We start from the raw sequence: 19,593 nt of genomic DNA on the forward strand, positions 1-19,593 counted from the left end.
TCACTTGATCCCACATTATTAATTGTCATCAAGTTAAAATCTTGTGGTTAGTGGTCACGTGTCTCGGTAATACCTCCTTATTATTAAACTTACATTTAAAAAAACTTTGTTGCATCAGCAGATGATAATAAAGCCAACTTCTGTCAACTGACAGATGTATCATTCTGCGCAATAAATCTCAAAAGCAAAACACTTTTCTGTTTGGAAAAGAGCTTTAATAAAATCACCGTGCAGTTTTTGATTGATGTCCTGTTGAATCAGCTGTGATACTCAGTCTGTAATAAACGGTGGCTAAAACTGCTGACTGGATTTTTAAAGATTTATTGAGACTGAATTTGTTTTAGCTTCTACATTTATGTTGACCAGTGCAAGTTTCTGCTACTGTAACAGCACTTTTCATTTATTATTTTTGCAAAAGTCTTACTTTAGTTTATCCTCAATAGTTTTGCGATAAGTTGAATGTAAAAACAACTTTAAATTAATTTAGAGTGGTATGCATCAAACCCCTAGTATCACCAATATGCAATCAGAATCAAATCACTTCAAACTTCAGTATTCATGCAGGTCATAGACAGGAGTTAATGTTAGTTTGTACACTCAAAATTCCAAAAGTAAGTCAAACATAAAAAACAGATCAGTCTAGTGAGAACAAATGAGTACATCCTCAAATTAATCACACAGGGCCTTCAAATATGGTGTCAGTTATTAGACTCTTCTTAGAGAGTAATAAGTCTTATTTTAACCTCAGACATCCAGGGTTTGGTGTTCCCCAGTTAATTTAAAATCAATAATTCTGCAAATCATCTAAAAAAAATCTTGTAGCTAAATTTAGCTAAATTAAAAAAAAAAAAAAAGCTGCCAAATTGTCCATAATGGGTTGTCTCAGCAAGTCTCCAAAGACCCCAAGCTTTCATCAGAGGATCTGCGGTCAACTCTTTGTGTTGTAAACAGTGCAAAAACTTGACCTGCATAACAGGAATGCCCAAAACAGCAAAGCTGCAGTTTTATAGTTAACATAAAGGCAAAGACCAAGGCTACTAAGGCACATCTAACATAGCCATGATAACAGTACGTGTGTGGATATATTATGGTTATGGGAATGCTTTGCTGCCTCTGGGACCTGGCAATTTGCAGTCATACAACTATGAAGTGAGAATGAAATTTAAAATATGCTTTAAGATAACCTTGAGTTGAAATCTTTCAACAGGACAGTGATGAGCATGCTGGGAAATCCACCAAAAATTGAGTTTAAAATGTTCATTGAAACATTTAAAATAAATAAAACATTTTGCATACATGTAAAGGTACCATGTTATTATTATTATGTGAGATTTAAGTCATTAAGGTAACGAACTATAATTATATAAATGTTCTAATTATGCAAAAATGACTAAATCAAAATTTTGTTTTGTTATATTAGCTTCAGAGGCCGAAGTTACACTTTTTTTAACAGAATTGTTAAATTTGTGCAGAAAAAAACTTTTTGCCCAAATGTCTATTGGATGCATTTGTGGATACATTTATGTTTTCATATTACTGTAAATATTAATTCCTGTGGATGCAGACAAACACTAACTAATCTGCCTTTTAGTTGCTAAAGTCCTGTCTCAGTCCTTTTTTATCTAAGAAAAACTCACTGGGCACTTTGCAGCCTTGTCTTGCTTTAAATTCATACAATATCATGAAGGACACTTCCATCAGGCAGCAACCCAGGATGACCAGTCTTCTATTACTGTGCTGGGGATAAAGTGGCTTATTCACAGACCTTCACACATGACTTATGGTATCAGAAAAAATGATTCCAAACAAAAGAGCCAAGCAACGGAAATTTAGTCCTTTGAGCTGACAGAGAATTTGTCAAGAAGTAAATGTGTGCTTTACTTCCATCGGAGTGGAGGTTAGGCCTGTTAGCTGGAATAAGCTAGACCTGGTCCTGGTTCATTCTTGTAATGCGATCATTGAACACATTTCTCAGTCGTCTCTGCCAGGCTGACTGCCCATCCAAACGAAGCCTCTTGGCTGAGGATCCATCTCCTTCCTCATCTCTATCCAGTGATACCGCGTAGCATCGCATGTTTGGTGACCTGCCCGTTTTGATCATGTTGTTGATCTCACGCAGAAGCTGTGAACAAAAGGAAAATAATATTCTACTGTGTGCGAGCAAAGTCAACCATTTTTATTCACTAAATCATTTCCAAAATAGGAATGTAGAATGTATTCAGCCTAGATTGTACCCCAACACACAAAATTTTTTAAGACGATCATGTGAAAACGAAAACACTATATCCACACACCTCTGGAGGACTTGAGTTGAAGTAGTAGCAGAGCCCAGTTCTGTGAGGGGAAGGGGTTTCTGTGTTGTATGGTGAAATGGAGATGGACGGGCTGTTGGACAGCTGATAACAGCGAGGAGATGCTTTCCACTGTCGAGGGTATGGAGACAAAGGAGGGGTGTCTCGCTGGACAAGAAATGAAGTGTAAGCATTACATGGAAAATAAACATTTCCCATTTTTACTGAGTTCTTAGTTTTGTGACATCAGCTCAGAAAAAAGAAAAAATGTTCACTTACGAATGAGGTTTGAGCAAACTGTTTGGCAAAATGCTGCATCTTTGTCGTGTAGACCTGGTTGTAAAAATGGATGAGATTGCCCCGTTCCTCCTGCCCAGGTCTTGGATAATGTGTCGATGGTGTGTTGGGGGTTAGGATAGTGCTGCTGTGCTTTCCGGTATCTATAATCAACAATATAATAAAAAGTTACTTATCACTGTGTGGAACTACTCTTGGATAATGGATATAATGCAGGTAAAATGTTGTAAGTGAATCATTTGGTAACTTGATGGGTGTCATTTTTCTTGTGCAATGAGGCATTGCTATGAGTTCTACCTCTGTATAGTACTTTATTTGGATCTAACACAACACATGCTGCATTCGTTTTCTTTAACTCTACCACCACCAATGCCACTGTTTCCGAGCCACATAGCCAGCTAACAATACATGCGCATTTCTTTGCCCACAGTGGATTGCAAGCATGTGAGCATGCATTACACATATAAAGCTACGATGGCAGTGAGGGCAATGTGCAGTCCCATTTTCAATACTTATTGGGACGCATTATGTACATTACTGTAATTACAAGGCTATTTTGTAAGTGTGTTTTTTAAAACAGGTGTTCCATAATATTTAAAATATATGACTTTTTTATTTAAAAGCTTTCTTACTGATTTTTTTAATGGTAGAATTTTCCTCCATCCTTTCTGAAATCAGCACGTTTTTGCAGACCTGCAGATAGAAACAGTAAATGCTGAAACAAGTGCTTTGAGTTGTTACTGTCAACCTGCTAACCTCCTTGCAAGACTGAAATGCTCATGTAAAGCAGGTATAATGATATTGTCACAAAAAATGTACCTGTTAACATTAAAACATTTGATGATAAACACAAAACAGAATGTCGCTAAAACTGATGGAATCTTGGAATAAGTGGGCCCAGCTGATACACGTTTCAACCTGTATCGCTATATTTTGTTAATTCACAGCTGTATACTAAAGACAGCAAAAAATAAAAACCAAAAATAAAGAAACTTACACTTTTGTTGGCACGTGGCTGTGACTTGTAGCATTTCATTATCTGTTTGAAGGGTATCTCCATCTTGGTAATCTGTAAAGGCAAATGCCACCACTTAACTGCTGAGTATGTGTTTTCCAATGAAGTCCATGCATTACCAACATGGATTCTTTTTAGGATTACAAATACAGTTTTCCTTTCATTTCATGTCAGTGAAAAGCGATAAAAACTTTTTCAGCTGTCAAGTGCCCTCACAACAGTCTTTAATTCTATTTAAACACCAAGTAGTTCTTTTCCATAAAACTGTAAATCTGTAAACCTCCCTGAAGGTTTTACTTCTCCGTGGTCAGGGTGAACTCAATTTGGGGCAGGTGTCCAACATCAGAGGTCTAAGAAGTCTGGCCATTCTGATTTACTGTGGCTTTGATTTACTGCATCGTCTCTCTGTTTGCTGTTCTCCCTACCTACATCTTGCTGGTACTGCATTAGTCATCATCTGCAAAATGCTGGTATATCTTAGCCCACCCTGAACATTTAAATGTATTCTTCACTCCCTAAGAATTGTTTAAAGTTTATTATTCATCTTCTCTGAGACAACCACTTGCATTTTCCAGTTGCATTGTCTTGCATTATTTTAGCAGATTCTGGGTGGGTTTTAATAGTATCTTTTAAAACCCACCTTAGCTATGATGTAGATAGCACACATGAGCAGTTGGTCCAGGTGACGGTCTACCATTAGACAAGAGCAGTGGACCAAGGAATACTCAAAGCAGGTCCAGATCTTTAATCGCAGCTCATCAGATATTTCCAGCGTGGAACACAGCTCCTTCAGACGCTTGGCCATCAAGCTGTAAACCTGAGATAAAGACAGACATGACCACACTAAACATGCCATATAACAACAATGGCAACTGGACGCATGATATAGAACTGACCTTCCGAGAAAACAGATGGAGGGAGCTGCTTCTCTCTTGTCTGTTTATAGCTGATGGGGAACACTGCTGCTCTGTCCTGGCTAAGTGGTTCATCCCCAAACTGACATCTACTGGCAAAAATAGTTTACCACTCAATCTATAACAGTTTGCAGGGAATGGTTTTATTTAAAATGAGTCTTTAGTGCACTGTGTTAATACCTCTCGGCACACCTGGATCCGTTTGCATTGGACCTTCGAGCCTATTTGGATGCATTACCTACATTTGACACAAGGCAAAACTCTCATTAAAACCCGAACTGTTCAAAGAAAAATTTAATTGCTTTGGATATGTTATAAAATTTCCAAATATTGATCATTTATGATGTCAGGCAAAGAGTATTTGTGTTATTCCAAACCTGTTGGCAGGTGGGCATATGGCCCTCGTTGGGTGTGATTTCATCCCACAGTGGTGAGTCGCTGATCCAAGCCAAGTTCTCCAAAACCTTTTCTTCCACTTGGATGAGGTGTGTGACCACATAGTGAGGCAAGCCTGACCCAACCCGCCAAACAGGCTCGATCACCTGTGAGAACAAAGAAAAACAAAAGAGTTCAAATCACAGACTAAATGTTACTGTATCACTAAGTGTACAGTATATGGCAAAAACAAAGTACCTTCCAAAAGTGGTATGGTGCCAGTTTGAGGATCTGAAGGAGCAGCGGGAAGTCACATGGTAAGCTGTTTGAGGTTACAGCGATCTCCAAGCAGCAGACCACCAGACAGCGCTGGAAAAGATCATGCTCCAAGATGCCCTGCATCAAACACACCTGTTTTACATGCATTACAAGCACCAGCTGCTTTACTTCAAAGATGACTCAAAATAAATAAAATACATAAGTTATGAGATCACAGGTGCTGTGAGACATTTATCTGTGACTGCTCAGTTAATATGGTCAAAGCTCAGTTCCATCTTTGGCCACCAGATGGCGTGCACTTACTGAGATGTCACTGAAGCCCAGCCTTTTCCTCTCTTGACTGATCAGGCTCTCCAAGATTCTGTGATACCAAACCCCTGCCTCGTAGCAGCACTTTACTGCCAACTCTGTGAACAATATTAGATAGATTATTTTTTGGCACGTATCAACAACACGGGCTTTATTCCAGAATTTCACACCTGCTATCAAAAGACAGCCTGCTCTCTAATCATAAGAACTTCGGCTATCAACCAGATACACGCTGAAGGCCACATTCCACTGTAAAATCATCACTGTACCTTTGGTCTTCTCATTTCCCTCGTCGTCCCTGTAATGCTGTAGAAACATTTGCAGCATGCATTTCAGTCTTGTTTCAATCGCCTCAGTCGAATCTCTGGAGCAAGCCCTGAATCCAAGGCATCGTCACAGAAATTTGAGCAGCACAAAAGGAAATGGAAAATGTAATTCAACAATATTCTGCCATTGGCATAAAGTGGAGGTGTAAGTTCTAAACTGTAAATGAAATGCCACACGTGTGTTTTTTAAAGCTCTTGCTTACAACAGTAGAAACTATATTAAAGAATTCCCAGTACAGAAACTTTATCAGCTCTGTGTGCTTACACATTATTGATCTTGACCACACCCTCAGTGCCTTTTAGCAAAACACCAGATGTTAACTACACTATGTAGCTGTTAAATTGATCTAGCCACATTTGTACAGTGTGTGAGGCAGGCTGATGAAAGATCTGAGGCGCGTTGTGCTTTATTGCAGCTATTAGTGCTGCGAGTATCAGTATCAGGTTGACATACACACAGCCTACACAGATAAACACTGTGTGAGTCAGTAATGCTTTGTAACTGCAGGGCTAACCTCAACATTGCGATCAGACAGTCACTAGGGCCAAACCTTGGCTTCCCCACAATCCCCTGTGGCACAGTTGCCATGGTGACCTCCTCACTCACACAGGATGAGAGTCAGAGCAGGAATCAAATGGACACCTAAACATGGAGTGAAAAAAATACAGATTTTGTTTACAAACTAGAGGTAACTTTGCATGAATCATAATTGAAAATATTAGCTTGTACGAGGACTTGGTGCATTCACTGTCAGTAGGACCTGAGGCATAGGCAGACTAAGCAGCTGCCTATCACACCCCAGATAACTGCATCATCATCAGTGTCAACTACTGATTTAATCATTTTCATTCTAAATGGCTCAACGTGGTTCTCTATTGGACGGTGTGCTGGCAGACCATAGCGAGCTGCAGTGAGTGTGTTTTGCCACAGGGAGGCAGTGTCCAACATTTGTGGTACAATCAATGTGTGTGCGACTCTTGCTTGCGCTGTTGTTGGTCTGTGCAAGTCACGATGTTACAACATACAAAGTACTGAAGGAAAACCAAGTGTTAGAAATATTCAAAAGCGTCCACTGCAGACCCTTGTCTGCTTTAATTCTGTATTTTTGAGCTTTGATGAATTTTGGCACTTTTACTGTTCCACTTTCACCCCCATTCTTTTCCAGTTGGCTTGTCCACCAATCAGCAATCACCTTACATCCAGTTGAGCTACTTACTATTTTAGAGGATCATGTTTGCATAGGTTAAAAACCCCTCACTGTAGGCAAATAACTAGAAAAATACACGCAACCTTTTGACAACGACTAACCGAAAAAGCAACTGAACGGGGCTGTGGCTCAGGTGGTAGAGTGGGTCCGCTACTAATTGGAATTCCAGGGAGGGGTGTCCGGTGTTGTGCGCATGCGCAGAAACAACGGGTAGGATGGTTTGCCAGGTAGGATGGATTCCCAGAACACCGGCTCCTCCTGGTCATGTGTCGAAGTATCCTTGAGAAAGATACTGAATCCCAACTTTCATCTGTTGGAGTGAGTTTGTGAGAATGTTAGATAAAAGTACGTAGGAACACATAAAAGCACTGCATGATTTTGTGTGACTGGATGAATTACTTTTAGTAGAAAGTGTTTTGAATGCTCAAATTAGTAAACTGTACTAAATAAGTACCAGTCCACTTACAGCTACACTGCTATAAAGCTAGCTGTTTGTTAATGGACTGCAACAATTGTGTCTCAAAAAAAATAAAACCACACTTTTAAGCCTGTTAATGGACAAATGGTCAAGCATGGAGAATATATAGTTAATACTGACTGGTGATGGATTTTACTGGGAAGGGTGCCCAAAAGCCAGCTTATTTACAGAAACGTCAAACTATGGTCTTACACCTGGAGTTTTATATTTGCTGCTGCCTTTCTTGTTATGGATGCATTAGATGGCCTGGTGGTCTTGTTGACAGCACCACTTTCCCACTCTGTTCATTTGCCTTTAGTGACTCATGTGTACTTCCTGCTCTGAGGCAGCTGTGAATAGTCACTTTTGTTCCTGTGCACCTCACATACTGAAAACCTAAGAAAAACATCTCAAACTCAGTTTCCCTGTGCAGGGCAACTGTCAATTTGGCAAGTCGTGTAACAACAAGAATATTTTAGATGCCAGAGAAGACTCATGAGGAAATAATAAGTTAAATACTGAACCATCCTTGGGTCACGTGAATAATAATGGTGGATAATATTGACTGTTAATCTCTAAAAAGTGTGTTTCAAAGCATGGTTCGATCTGCTGAGAATTGAATACTCCGTCCCCTCTTCTTTTTACAGTCTCTTTGTGTGCTACCACCAGCCTGAACGAGACTCTGTTCCTCTAACCATTCTCACATGTGCTGTTTATTACTGCCTGTGCTGAGTCAGTCTACAATGACTGCGGATGACACTGTAGGTGGATAAGAAGCAGTTTTGCTCAAAAATGTGCCATAAGGTTTTCAGAGTAGAGCACGTCACACTCAACATTACTATTGTGATTTCCTAATATTTCCTTTCATGTGGCTATACTTTTTCCCCCCACTAACAAGACAAAATCAGAACCAGAATTAGTTTAATTCTGACCTTTTGCTTAATCTCCAACATAAGGACATTTCTATATACTTTTGTGATCATTGCAGCTTAATGGATGCCTTTTGATTCTCTGCGTTCCAGATTTGCTCACAACTTACTGTTCGTGTTGGTTGAAGCAGCAGCTGTCTGATGCGTTTTCCATGTGGTGAGGTAAAATGGCAAGAAAAACTCTCATCGTGCACTCCAAATTTTAGTCCAAATGCTGATATCAGTCCAATGGCATCTTAAAACATCAAGTTGTGTCTCATTCTGACGGACTTCCAGCTGCTGCATCTCAGAAGAGACAAACAGGAAGTTGGAAGCATCAATATGCATGCAGCTTCTCATAAATATGAATCACACCCTATCTTGTTATCTTTAGCAGGAAGATCCTGGAAGCACGGTGTCGATTTAAAAACACCACAGATGTGTTTTCTGCATGTTTGTTTGCGGTTTTAATTTTGCTAAAAGCTGGCACAATATCTAAATCACACCCATTTCCTGTTTCCTCTGGACTGGACTCCACTCAAGTCAACTCACATGCAACTCATTCTAAGTGAAAATAGGCCTACTTTCACTTTCTAACATGTGCTAGTCCCTTAAAGAGAATTAAACTAAACATCGCCTTTATCTTGGTTTATAATCAGACTTTGTTATTCAGTGCATTAAAGCCTGCTGAAAAATAGCTATATAGATGGTTAATGTGTGCAGAGGATTCTTTTATTCTGCAGCTTTTAAGAACACTGAAGCAGATCGTGTAACTGTTGCATTTTACTCCAAATAGTCAGCTGACTTCCAGTGCAGTTTATTATCTCTGTGGAACTTTCAACGTAGCTCAAGAAAACAAAACTCATAAACCAGGATCAAAGTCACTCACCAGTGTCAGTGGCTCTTCTGGGATGGTGTTAGGTCAAACTGACAGACTTCTGCTCTTAAAAATCTCTCCTGTGTGTTTGTCTAGTAGCAGCAGAGCAATGCAGCATGATTCAGTGCAGCCAACCTGCTGCTCTGCAGGGTGAGGAAGTTCAGCCCATTGGCCTCTCAAATTAGACAAGCCTCAACTTGTCATCTGGTCTGGTTGCTAAGATAAGTGCCAAACAGCAGTAGAAGCAGTTAAACAGGTCACTGAGCACCACCCTGAGGAGAAAAGAAGGACTTGCAGTGAAGAAAGGCCCTCTGCTGCAAGAGTTTGGTATGTAGCCTTGTTCATTTCCAACATTGCTGGAACAATATGGACACTAGAGTTCTGTGTCTACTAACGTTTATGCAGTGTTTATGTGCAAATGGATCCATTAAATTAGCAGTAAATTGAATATTTAAAAAAAAAAAATCACAAATATGTAATTGTTTTTTTAAGAAAATACTTAGAGTGAAATAAATTATCAAGCCTCATCTAGAATATTAACAACAAAACTATGTTTTTCCTACTGCGTTATTTCAGTCACACATACTTACCTGTTGTGTCTTTGCTCTACGGCCTAACAGTTTGGGTGCTCACTGCTTCATCATTGTGTGTTACTGTGAGCTAGTGCCCTGCTGCAGTATGTGTGTAACTAAACTAATGTTGAGGCTACACAAATATATACACACATACACACACACGTATTTTTGCATGTGTTGTGATGCTGAACAAAAATTTGATATATACATGTACAATTTTTTTAAAGGATTCAAGACAAAGCGGTCAACTCCTTGATATAACTGAATTCTTCAAAAAGTCCCTGGGACAAAGTAAAAGGCACACTTAATTGATAGTCAGAAGAATATGTTTAATAAAAATAATTAAACCTCAATTTCCTCTATAGAACTTCATAGAAAGTAATCCAATAAATTACAAATGACTTTTAAGACGTGTTTTCCTGCACTACATTAAGAATTATTTTGACTACACAGACCACAACTTGCAAATATATCAACTGTCCAATGAGAAAGAAAGAAAAAAAAAGAAAAAGAAAGAAAAAGACACAAACTGACCAGGGTGACATTTAGGATACTATCAAGCTTGAAATAAAAATACAAACCCCATGATGGTAGTTTTGTCATCTCAGTGATTACATGTATGAAAACCTCCCTGTACAGCAGTAGTGTGTTTTGTCGTTTCTCTTGCATATTGGTCATTGTTTTCTTGTGTCTGTGTTTAATGCAGATTCAGCACAGCCTCTTTAGCAGCAAGCAGTGCTTTCAAGGTCTGTATACAATATAACCTCTACAAAAAGAAGGGAAAAAAGGAAGGAAAGCAATGAAAGCGAGAAGTCCCATCTTGTGTCTACATTTATCTCTTAACGAGGATTAACACAGTCATCAATCCATCGCTGCGGGGCAACAAAAAGTAGCAAAAGTCATCAGTCAGTCACCTACAGCAGATGTAGCAGTGGCTGGGTGTTTGCATAAGGGCACTACAAGTTTAAAGAGCGTAGAGGTGCAGATATACAAAATGACAGTGGCATGTTTAAGTTCATTGCTCAGACATAGAAAAATACCGTACTGTTAGTAATAATAATTAAAAAAGAAAAAATGCAATTGCATTGCAAGCAAACCCATGACGAGGTCTATATATAACAGGCATACAAGAAAACCACATTAAAGCAACATTAGAAATCAGGCATGTCTTCAGTCTTTGTTCATGTCTGAACCCACGGAGAAAAATGCTACAGCTACACTTAAGAACTAAACAGGTTTTTCAGCGGGCTGTCACCCTCAGCCCAAACAGAAACCTCACCTCGGAAATAATTTGTGTATCTAACAGTCCACTGTGTAACAGCAGTCCTAGAGCAAGCACTGTTGTGCTGGGAGAGACTTACAAAAAGGTACTTCGGTTCGAGTGAACTCCAGTGTTTGTGTGTATATCCTGGTTACAGGTTTAAAATGGACATGTGCACGGATGCTGAGCAAAACACACAAGCATGGATAGTGAGCGTAGATGTGAGCGGTGAATGAAAGAGAGTGAGGTACAGGATAAGGGCACTTCTACATCTATCTGAAGCTCTGTTCGTCAGAAAACAGAGTTGAGGGTGAAGTGAAATAAATCAAGACAGCGCTGAAAACTCCCAGCAACAAAAGCTATTATTGAGCCCTTCCTGAAGCTAACCCGTGTGGCACTGCGTAAAATTTAATACTTAGACAATGACAGTGATACTACAATCTTAGCCAGGAACTGAACTAACTTGTGCTTGTGCCCCATGGGCTTTGTAGGAACACAGGTTGCCATGCAATGCGTATCATCAAGCACTTGAATCCTCCAAATTTCCAAAGAGAAATTTATGACGGTATTAAAAAAACAAAACGACAAAAAAAACCAAAAAAACAACAGCAATGCGGTTTTTTACGTCTCATAGCCTGTCAGCCCCCACACCACCACCTAACATACAGCCTGGTGAGTTATGGATGCGGCGAGAGGAGCAGCTCAGGAAGCAAAACACAGAGGAAGGTTTCATTTAAAATAAAATCAAAAAAGGCCTCTGACACACATTCCAGCAGAGATGAGAACATTGTGTACATTGACAGATCACACACACACCCATGCACATGTACATTTGCACAGTGAAGCCAATCCATTTAGCAAAGTTGAGGTAAGATTCAGTCAAATACATCGGGGTTGTAGAAATAATATCCATCAACACTACAAAGACCAAACAACTCCGTCAAGACCGCCAAGGGTCAAAGGGCAGTTTTTTGGCACACAGTAGAAGGTTTTTCTCTGTTACCGCAGCTCAAGGAGCTTTTAGTTATAATTAAGAGATGTGCAGGTGAATGTGAATGCCTACTGTTGGTGGCTAAAGTGCGCCTTGAACATGCTGTGGCATGTTTGTAAGGTGATGGTGAATATTAAAATGTAAAGTCAGACAGTAGAGAAATGAATTATGTTTAACTTCTTTTTTTTTGAAAGACAGATTTAAGATTGTGTAGGTCTGGAAAAATAATAATTTTACCATTTTTCCAAGTCCTTACTAAGGAAGGAATCATTTCCTACCTGGACAAGGAGAAGTGATAAATAACCTCTTCAAGATGATATGAAGGTATTTGACAGGTTTGTGAGAGTTGTGCACTCGGGTGGAACATGGCAGACAGAGAATCTACAGCTTCAGTGACATTCATTAGCTGCCCAAGTTATTGCTGACATATCCAACGTATGATCTGCAAAGCATAAGTGTCAACGAACCTGTAAAAGTACTATTTACAAGAGAACCCAAAGTGTTTGTCAAGTGTCATTCCCCACACCCCTGACAATCAAAATATATTAATAGTACAGCTCAAAGAGCGTGTTGATGTAGTTTTACTTCTTTTAATAAAATTAATCCTGACATAATTACAATAATGCCTTTTTTGTTGCAATAATTGCATGGTACAAGTTCAGAGTTCAGAAATCTACTAAAGTCTGACATGCAAAATGTCTCAAAACAAGACTGTACCTTGTGAACAAACATTGACATTTTATTTCAGTTTCTTTAGGTCAGTTTTTCCTATTTTTTTATTTCTTTTTTAAAGGTTTTTGTAGTCTTTATTACAGAACATTGTAGTTAGTTCTTGTATTTACATGTAAAGAAATCACAACAGAAGTGCTGGAAAATCCATATATATATGTGAATATATGTATACATTTCTAGGCAATACATAAATAAATTTATATTTATATATTTGTAGGATCAGTCCTCATCACTTGAGTCTGAATCGTCTGAGGATGAGGAAGAGCTCCCAGACTCTGATGAAGAAGACTCTGCTTTCCCTGAACCTTCAGGACCACTGTTATCCTTTTGTTCTATGGATTCATCCTCTTCCTCCTCCTCCCCCTCATCCAAAGCGTCTTCCAAAAGCTCGTCTTCCTCCTCTCCATCCTTGTCTCCCTCTGGCTGCTCTGTCTCCTGATGTGATGACTGGGAAACTGAAGGTAGAGGAGGAGCAGTTGGAAGGGTGGGGTCACTGTTTGAGCTCTGTGGCTGTGTGGTGGACACAGGAAGGTTAAGGCCTGGAGTGAGAAGCGTCCCTGGGTAAAGCATACTGGAGAGTAACAAGGGGTTAAGAGACAGTGGCTGACTGGAGGCTGCAGAGGCAGCTGAAGCACTTTGTGTGGCGGAGGAAGAGGAAGCAGAGCTGGAAGTGGAGGAAGGAGTCGTGTTTGAGCCCTCTGTCCTTTCTCCTTTGGTGTCTGAGGTGTGAGAGGGGGCTTTAGAGGCAGTTGGCTCTCCTGTCCCACCGCTGGTTATTCCCTTTGTTTTCTCTTCAGAGCCTCCTGCAGCTTCCTGAGCAGGCTTCCCAAGCAAGCTGCCCATACTGAGGAGGTTTGGCAGTCCAGCCATACCAGACAGCATCATGGGAAACATGGCAGCCAAGTTACTTGCAGCCAGGTTACTAGCATCAGACGGCAGCCCCATCAGGCCTGCAGTGAGCTGCAGGGACTGTAAATTCTGGAGGTTTTGCTGGAAGGCCTGCAGACTCGTGAGGTCCATTCCAGAGAGGAGGCCGTTTGCCAGCAGTGGGTTCAAACCTAGTGCCGAGGCTGCCGGGTTAGGTGGTGCTCCTGCCGCTGCAGCTGCAGCTGCCGCTGCCTTGGCCAAAGGATTCTTAGGTCGCCGTCCACGCCGACTTACCTCCTCTGGAACAATGGGTCCAGTCAGGATCCTGTCAAACATGCTCTCTGGGAGGTAACCCTGGAAAAGATGGAACGATGTTGGTAGGGTTCCCCAATACAAGCAAATAGTCAGGTAGTGACAGTGACAACAGTTCACTGTTACTTAATTAGGCTCATTGAGATAAAACTAATGTTGTCCTAAGAGAAGAAGAACAGCACATATTTGAACATATGCATTAAGGTTAGTCAGGCCAGTTTTACTACTATCTGCACTCAATAACATGAATGGGGTGAATTTAAAAACCATTTCGATGGCACCAAACTGCCGTCTCTAAAATGATCAGAAACAGGTTAAAACCTTCATGACAGTAGAACTTACGCCTGTTTAAATTTTATAAGGTATAAATTTTATAATATGTGAGGGAAGTGTTACTCTGTAACTTACCGACTGTTTAACAACATCGGCCCATTCAGGCGGGACTCCATACTCTGGGTTTTCCTGAAGGAATCGGCATAGGTCCTTCAGCGGAGGAGCAAAGGCTCCACCAATCTTCAAGAAAGAATACAGACAACATAAACCCAAGTGCACATCACTGTTATAATGTACACACTGCCAAAATGATTATTAACAAACTAAAAGCCATCTTTGTATTTGTATGGCTGGTTATGACTTAAACACCACCAACACACCTTGCGTGCGTTTCTCCTGTTGATGATCTGGACCCTTTCTTCTCCCGTCAAGCTGTTCACATCAATCTTGTTGGGGTTTCTACAGCGGTGCCTTTTCTGCTTTGGCCGGCCATCCTGGAAGTGGAACTGCATTTGCATCTTATTTACACCCTAAACATGAAATGTAACGACAGTTAGTTACATAGAATGTCTAACTACAAGAAGTTTTCTGCTCATACTGGTTCCTCTGTTTTTTTAATTAAATATGTACTAAATAAAATAATGTTTCTAAATGTCTATTATTTTAGTTAATCAGGAATTGTCTCTTTTCAACAGACAAGAAGAATTTGAAGCCCTTGGAACAAAAAAGTAAAGACTTACACAGATAAAAGCTCCTGTGTCTGCCACAAAGCCAGGGTTTTCTTTTAGCCACTGCTCCAGTTCTTTCCTCCTGGGGGCATCATCCCCAGCCAGCCGGGTGCCATCTTTCAGGTTGATAACCGGGACCCTGCTCTCAGTGTCTGCAGGGACCTGACTGGGGTTCTGACTGTAGCTTGATGCAGGGCCTGGAGTCATGCCCACCTGGCCAATACCCCCCCACCCTGGAGGTACCTGAAAGCATATGAGCATGTCATTATACACTGTATACTTTGCAGAACAGCCATAAAATAAAATAAAAACCAAATCAGAAGAGCACTTTTAACAAATATAATTGGTTCCAAAAAAAAAAAAAATCAGGAAGCTGCCATTTGTGATTGTTTTCTGATTTGTAGCATAACATACTTACTAAGAAGTATGCTCAGCTAACAGAACAACTGCTTACCTGATCGGGAACTGTTGGGACTCTACTCTTGTTCATGAAGAGCAGGTCCATTCCCTCAACGTTCTTCCTCCTCCCTCTCCTCCTTTTAACCACTGGCTGGCCATCTATTACTCCATTTGGCCTCATCTGACCAGTAAGACCTGTAGGAACTGGAGGAGAAACAGCCTGTTAGCAGTGAACTACTGTGTCAGAAAAAGGGCTAACTGTAAATCTTTTCTTAAATTGGAGCCACATTCATATTTTGGTGTCAGGACTTCGACTTTTTCTTACATTTAAGAATATTATGAACAGACCAGATGATTTTCTTACAGAATTAAGATATTTAATAAAGAAAATGTCTGTATTGAGTACACAAAGCCAATGCAACAGTCCAGACTGGTTTTCTCTGATCCTTTGCTACCATCTTGTGGTGCTAAAGAAAAACAGCATTGTCCATTTCAGCACACTGTGCACGAACAGATGCTCAGATCTTTGCTCTATTTACATTCAGATATATTTTAGACAGCACACATCATCAGGCAATACATTTCTATAGTGCAATGTATTCCCTTTTTGGATAACACCAACTGTTTAACTGCACACAACTAAAGCCTACTCAAATATGAATGGTCAACACTACTTGGACTACAAACAGAGAACTTCTGCTGCCTAAAGTCTTTCCTGTTGCCTAGAGATTTGCGTATTCATACGCCAAATCTGTTGAGGAAGATTATTTTTAAAGAAACATACCCGTCTGGAAGCTGGACTGAGGTTTGGTGATGTCAGCAAGTCCTGTATCTGAGGCACTCTGGAGCTCATGAAGCCGAGCCAGGTACTGCTGCTGGGCCTGGGGACCTTCCTCGGACTCCAGGGGCCTCTTCAGAGGTAGACCCTGTTTCTGGAAGGTCAACTTCAGACCTCCCTCCTGTTATACAGACAACAGTGTAAGACAAGTCTAGGAAAATGACTGTCGGGGAAATGTACAGATTTATAAACAAAGAAAAGCTTTAGACTTTATTTGTTGAGTCTGTCTGAGACTTTCCTGAATGATCACATTCTTTTTGTCTTGTGATTTAAGGCTGACTAGGACTGCTGTTCTCATTGCTCTCTCTTAATGGAAATGCTTACTTGAGATCTTTGTTAATTCATCTTGTAAAAAGTTTCTCACAAAATAAAAACAAATCTTGTTCAGATATTTTCTGGTTAGTAATACTGGGACACATGGACACACAGTGGGTAGTGCTTAGCAAAGCAGTGGGTAAAGCTTTTTCAGACTGGAGTTGAAAGCCATGCCAAAGCAATAGCTGCTGTCAGCATATAATATCTTAATATTGAAGGTAACAAGCTTCTGGTGTTTAATGATCTGTGATGGTAAAAACCATAAATTTGGAAAATGATCCCCATCAAAAAACAGCATAAAAGGAAAGATGAATACAAGCAAATCTGAAGCCTGCCATGTTAATGGCCACATTGCTTAGGAGCATATCAGAGAACACCCACAGCAGAGGTCTCCATTTCAATCTGATTATTAGCAAGACCCCCTTCAGTCTAGAGAGGCTTCAGACTGAACCTTATTATATTCTCATGACTGACTGATTTGTGCTCATGTAATCACAGCCCAAGAGCCCAATTCAAATTGAGTGTGTGGGAAAAGAGAGGAAGGCTGCTATTAAATTAATCTCTCCTCCTGCCAGGCAGTCAAAACCACTAATCATACCCAAAGGAAAGCAGGAAGAAAACCAGAGAAACATGCTGAACACGGCAACTAACACCGGTCATGGCAGCAGGAAGTGGTAGGGTCCTAGGATTAGGGCGAAGCGGAGGGAGGAGGGGAGGAAGGGAGAAATCAACATACATCGTTGAGTTTTACTGAGAACTCCTTGTTTTCTGCAACATGCTTGGTCACCTTTGACCCCTGTGGTGAAGCAGAGGGGTCCTCGCACATGCTGTTGGCATTGTCCAGCAGCTTGGTGGTGTAGAAGGAGGCCACAGCCCCTCCAGGCTCATAGACCCGACGTGTTCCCGGCCATTTGCCTTTAAGCACTGCCTGGCAAATGCTGTCCAGGCGGTTAATAATCACGCGATCCTTAAAAAGCAAGAGCCACAGAATTTTAGTGCGATTTCCCCACAGCACCTGACCACACTGTAAGTGGACATATTAATGTGTTTTCAGCATTACATCATCAGCAAATTATGCAAACCGCACATATACATAGTTAATCACCTTTGGCCAGTATGATGCAGCCAGCATGTACCCTCCACCCTGGAAAGGGTGTGAAGAGTTGTTGGAGATGCCATTCTCAGCTACATGGGTGTCTTGTGTTTCATCCTGCGTAGCGCTGAGAGATGCCACACTGTCCTCATCAAATCCCTTTACACTTGTAACAGTGGGGACTGAGAAAAATCGGCAAAAAGACATTTGAGATCCACAAAGAATGAAACAGAGAAAATGCATTTATTTGAACCTAGAAAAGCTCACTGTCAGCACTCCTAACAAAACATTACTTGCTTTAAGTTTTCTGGAACTTGCATAAGAAAGTACTCACCCTTCTTTTTTCCTTCCTCTCCCTCACTTTCACTGTCATCAGAAGAAGATGAGGAGGAGGAGGATGATGAAGAGCCAGAAGAGCAAGATGAAGAAGAAGAGGAGGAGCTGGACCCTGAATGTGATGAGGAAGATGAGGATGACGATGAAGAGGAAGAAGAGCGTGACGTCGAACTTGAGGAGGAGCCATCTGAGTCGGACTCTGTGCCATGCCTGGCATCCTTGCGGCCCCTCTTGGTCTTCTTCGGTTTCCTCTCTGAGGAGTTGGGTGTGAGGGGTTTCGTTCGTGCTGCCACCATCTGCCTTTCATTGTCCCTGGTTACTGAAACAGGCTTCTCTTCCAGACCTGTGGGAGTAGCTGGTGCTTGAGTCGGGGTCCAACTTGCTCCCTGTCTTTCCTTGCTCTCCTCACCCTCTGAAATTGGTTCCACTTTGGGCGTGACCCCACATAGGTCTGCGTCTCTTTGAGTGGGTGGAGGCAGTGGAGAGCCTGTCAACACTGAAGTGGTAGCTTGGTACTGAGGGTGTAAGAGCGGTGTGGATGTACGTGATTGCTGCTGTGCAGCTTTTGTTTGACTGTAGTTGCGTTGGGCAGCCATGAAGCTGAGTTCAGGGTCTCTCAGAATGTGGTAATCAGTGCGACTTACACCATGCTTTGCAGCACCAATTAGCAGGTCACGGTCATGACTACCAGCCTCCCACCAAACAGGTAAGTCAGAGCTCATCTGACACAGTGGCAGACGCTCGTACAATAATTGATGTCGAAGGACTTGTTCCCTCACCTGCCGAAGCAGCTCTATTCTGTACAGGGTACGAGATGCTCGCTCTTCTGTAATGGGCTGGATGTTTAGAGAAGGGTCCACTGCAGAGTCTGGAACAAAACGAACAAGCAGGTTTGAGAAAAAAAAAATTCTCAACAGGAAACTCTCAGACTTGTTTTTGTCTGGAGCGTCAATGTCACAGTGTTTATCTTTCCACAAATGATTAACCTTATCAGTCGTCTACCTCAGAACTGCTGAGCCAGCTTGTTTACTAAGGTGTTACAGACCATCCTCCAAAACAGAACCTTGGAGTCAGGATTGAGTGAGCCACATACTACATGAAGCACTGTTTTCACGTTAAGTAATCCAACTAAATGGATTTTCTTGATGAGATCAAATGGCTTAGAGACACTAACAGTTGAAAATAATCTGAAGGATCTTCCCTTCAGATATAGGTGTGACTGGACCATAATATATGACATTGTGATCTGCATACATGTCTGCAAATAAGAAAATGAGCATCTGACCTCCCTCTTTAGGTGGCAGGCGACACACACGTCGGCACATGGCAGTAAAAGCACAAAGGTATTTCTGCAGGCTCTCATCAGTCTTCTTGTGCAGCCGAGCCATAGCCCTGAACTTGGTCCAATCAAACCGCCCGAGGTTTGGGTCAAAAACGACACCAAAAGTAGAGACAACGCGATAAAAGTCAGCCTCTTCTCGTCTGGTCCATCTGTTGAAAGTGGAAAATACATTTAAATTCTATTAGTTAAACATACGCTCTCTCTTAAAAAAAAAAAAAAAAAGATTTCTGATGTCTGGTTGGCATACTATTGACCAGTCATGTTTGAAACTGCGA

At 41.1% G+C, this 19,593-nt stretch overlaps 2 protein-coding genes across 5 annotated transcripts in view; both read right to left on the reverse strand.

The window, feature by feature from the left end:
* Window positions 1-202: 202 nt before the first annotated feature.
* On the reverse strand, window positions 203-9,421 carry LOC102205683 (retinoblastoma-like protein 2). Of its 4 annotated transcripts, none has more exons than XM_005727639.1 (16): window positions 9,269-9,421; window positions 8,511-8,679; window positions 7,116-7,324; window positions 6,322-6,449; window positions 5,750-5,856; window positions 5,475-5,578; window positions 5,151-5,288; window positions 4,895-5,059; window positions 4,698-4,755; window positions 4,500-4,606; window positions 4,244-4,420; window positions 3,586-3,657; window positions 3,221-3,281; window positions 2,571-2,731; window positions 2,295-2,459; window positions 203-2,122 (listed from the first exon to the last, which is right to left on the reverse strand). In XM_005727639.1, the coding sequence occupies exons 4-16, from the start codon at window positions 6,393-6,395 to the stop codon at window positions 1,922-1,924; spliced, it is 1,590 nt and encodes a 529-aa protein (XP_005727696.1). In that variant the 5' UTR covers window positions 6,396-6,449; window positions 7,116-7,324; window positions 8,511-8,679; window positions 9,269-9,421; the 3' UTR covers window positions 203-1,921. The 4 variants fall into 4 exon arrangements, with proteins under 4 accessions (XP_005727696.1, XP_005727693.1, XP_013764899.1 ...); XM_005727636.1 differs by having other exon boundaries at window positions 4,500-4,609; XM_013909445.1 differs by having other exon boundaries at window positions 4,500-4,609; window positions 7,024-7,324.
* Window positions 9,422-12,659: 3,238 nt separating this feature from the next.
* chd9 (chromodomain helicase DNA binding protein 9) overlaps window positions 12,660-19,593 on the reverse strand; it is a 70,905-nt gene continuing 63,971 nt past the window's right edge. The window contains exons 30-39 of the mRNA XM_005727640.2: window positions 19,262-19,467; window positions 17,975-18,844; window positions 17,653-17,822; window positions 17,284-17,514; window positions 16,179-16,353; window positions 15,450-15,598; window positions 15,008-15,238; window positions 14,648-14,797; window positions 14,403-14,507; window positions 12,660-14,036 (exon numbers count right to left, since the gene is read on the reverse strand). Coding sequence (XP_005727697.1) covers window positions 13,035-14,036; window positions 14,403-14,507; window positions 14,648-14,797; window positions 15,008-15,238; window positions 15,450-15,598; window positions 16,179-16,353; window positions 17,284-17,514; window positions 17,653-17,822; window positions 17,975-18,844; window positions 19,262-19,467 — 3,289 coding nt within the window. The 3' untranslated portion in view covers window positions 12,660-13,034. The remainder of the gene's footprint in view (window positions 14,037-14,402; window positions 14,508-14,647; window positions 14,798-15,007; window positions 15,239-15,449; window positions 15,599-16,178; window positions 16,354-17,283; window positions 17,515-17,652; window positions 17,823-17,974; window positions 18,845-19,261; window positions 19,468-19,593) is intronic.

This window comes from Pundamilia nyererei, unplaced genomic scaffold (assembly GCF_000239375.1).
Source record: "Pundamilia nyererei isolate P.nyererei 1_Seehausen unplaced genomic scaffold, PunNye1.0 scaffold00025, whole genome shotgun sequence".
Taxonomy (NCBI): domain Eukaryota; kingdom Metazoa; phylum Chordata; class Actinopteri; order Cichliformes; family Cichlidae; genus Pundamilia; species Pundamilia nyererei.

Bases quoted from the DNA above. Each gene is read 5' to 3' on its own strand.
- LOC102205683 (XM_005727637.1), bottom strand. From the start codon at position 6,395: ATGGCAACTGTGCCACAGGGGATTGTGGGGAAGCCAAGGTTTGGCCCT. The intron at 5,289-5,474 runs GTAAGTGCACGC...TGTTTGATGCAG, and splicing joins TGGGCTTCAGTGACATCTCA to GGCATCTTGGAGCATGATCT. The intron at 4,756-4,894 runs GTTTGGAATAAC...TGTCAAATGTAG, and splicing joins ATATGCCCACCTGCCAACAG to GTAATGCATCCAAATAGGCT.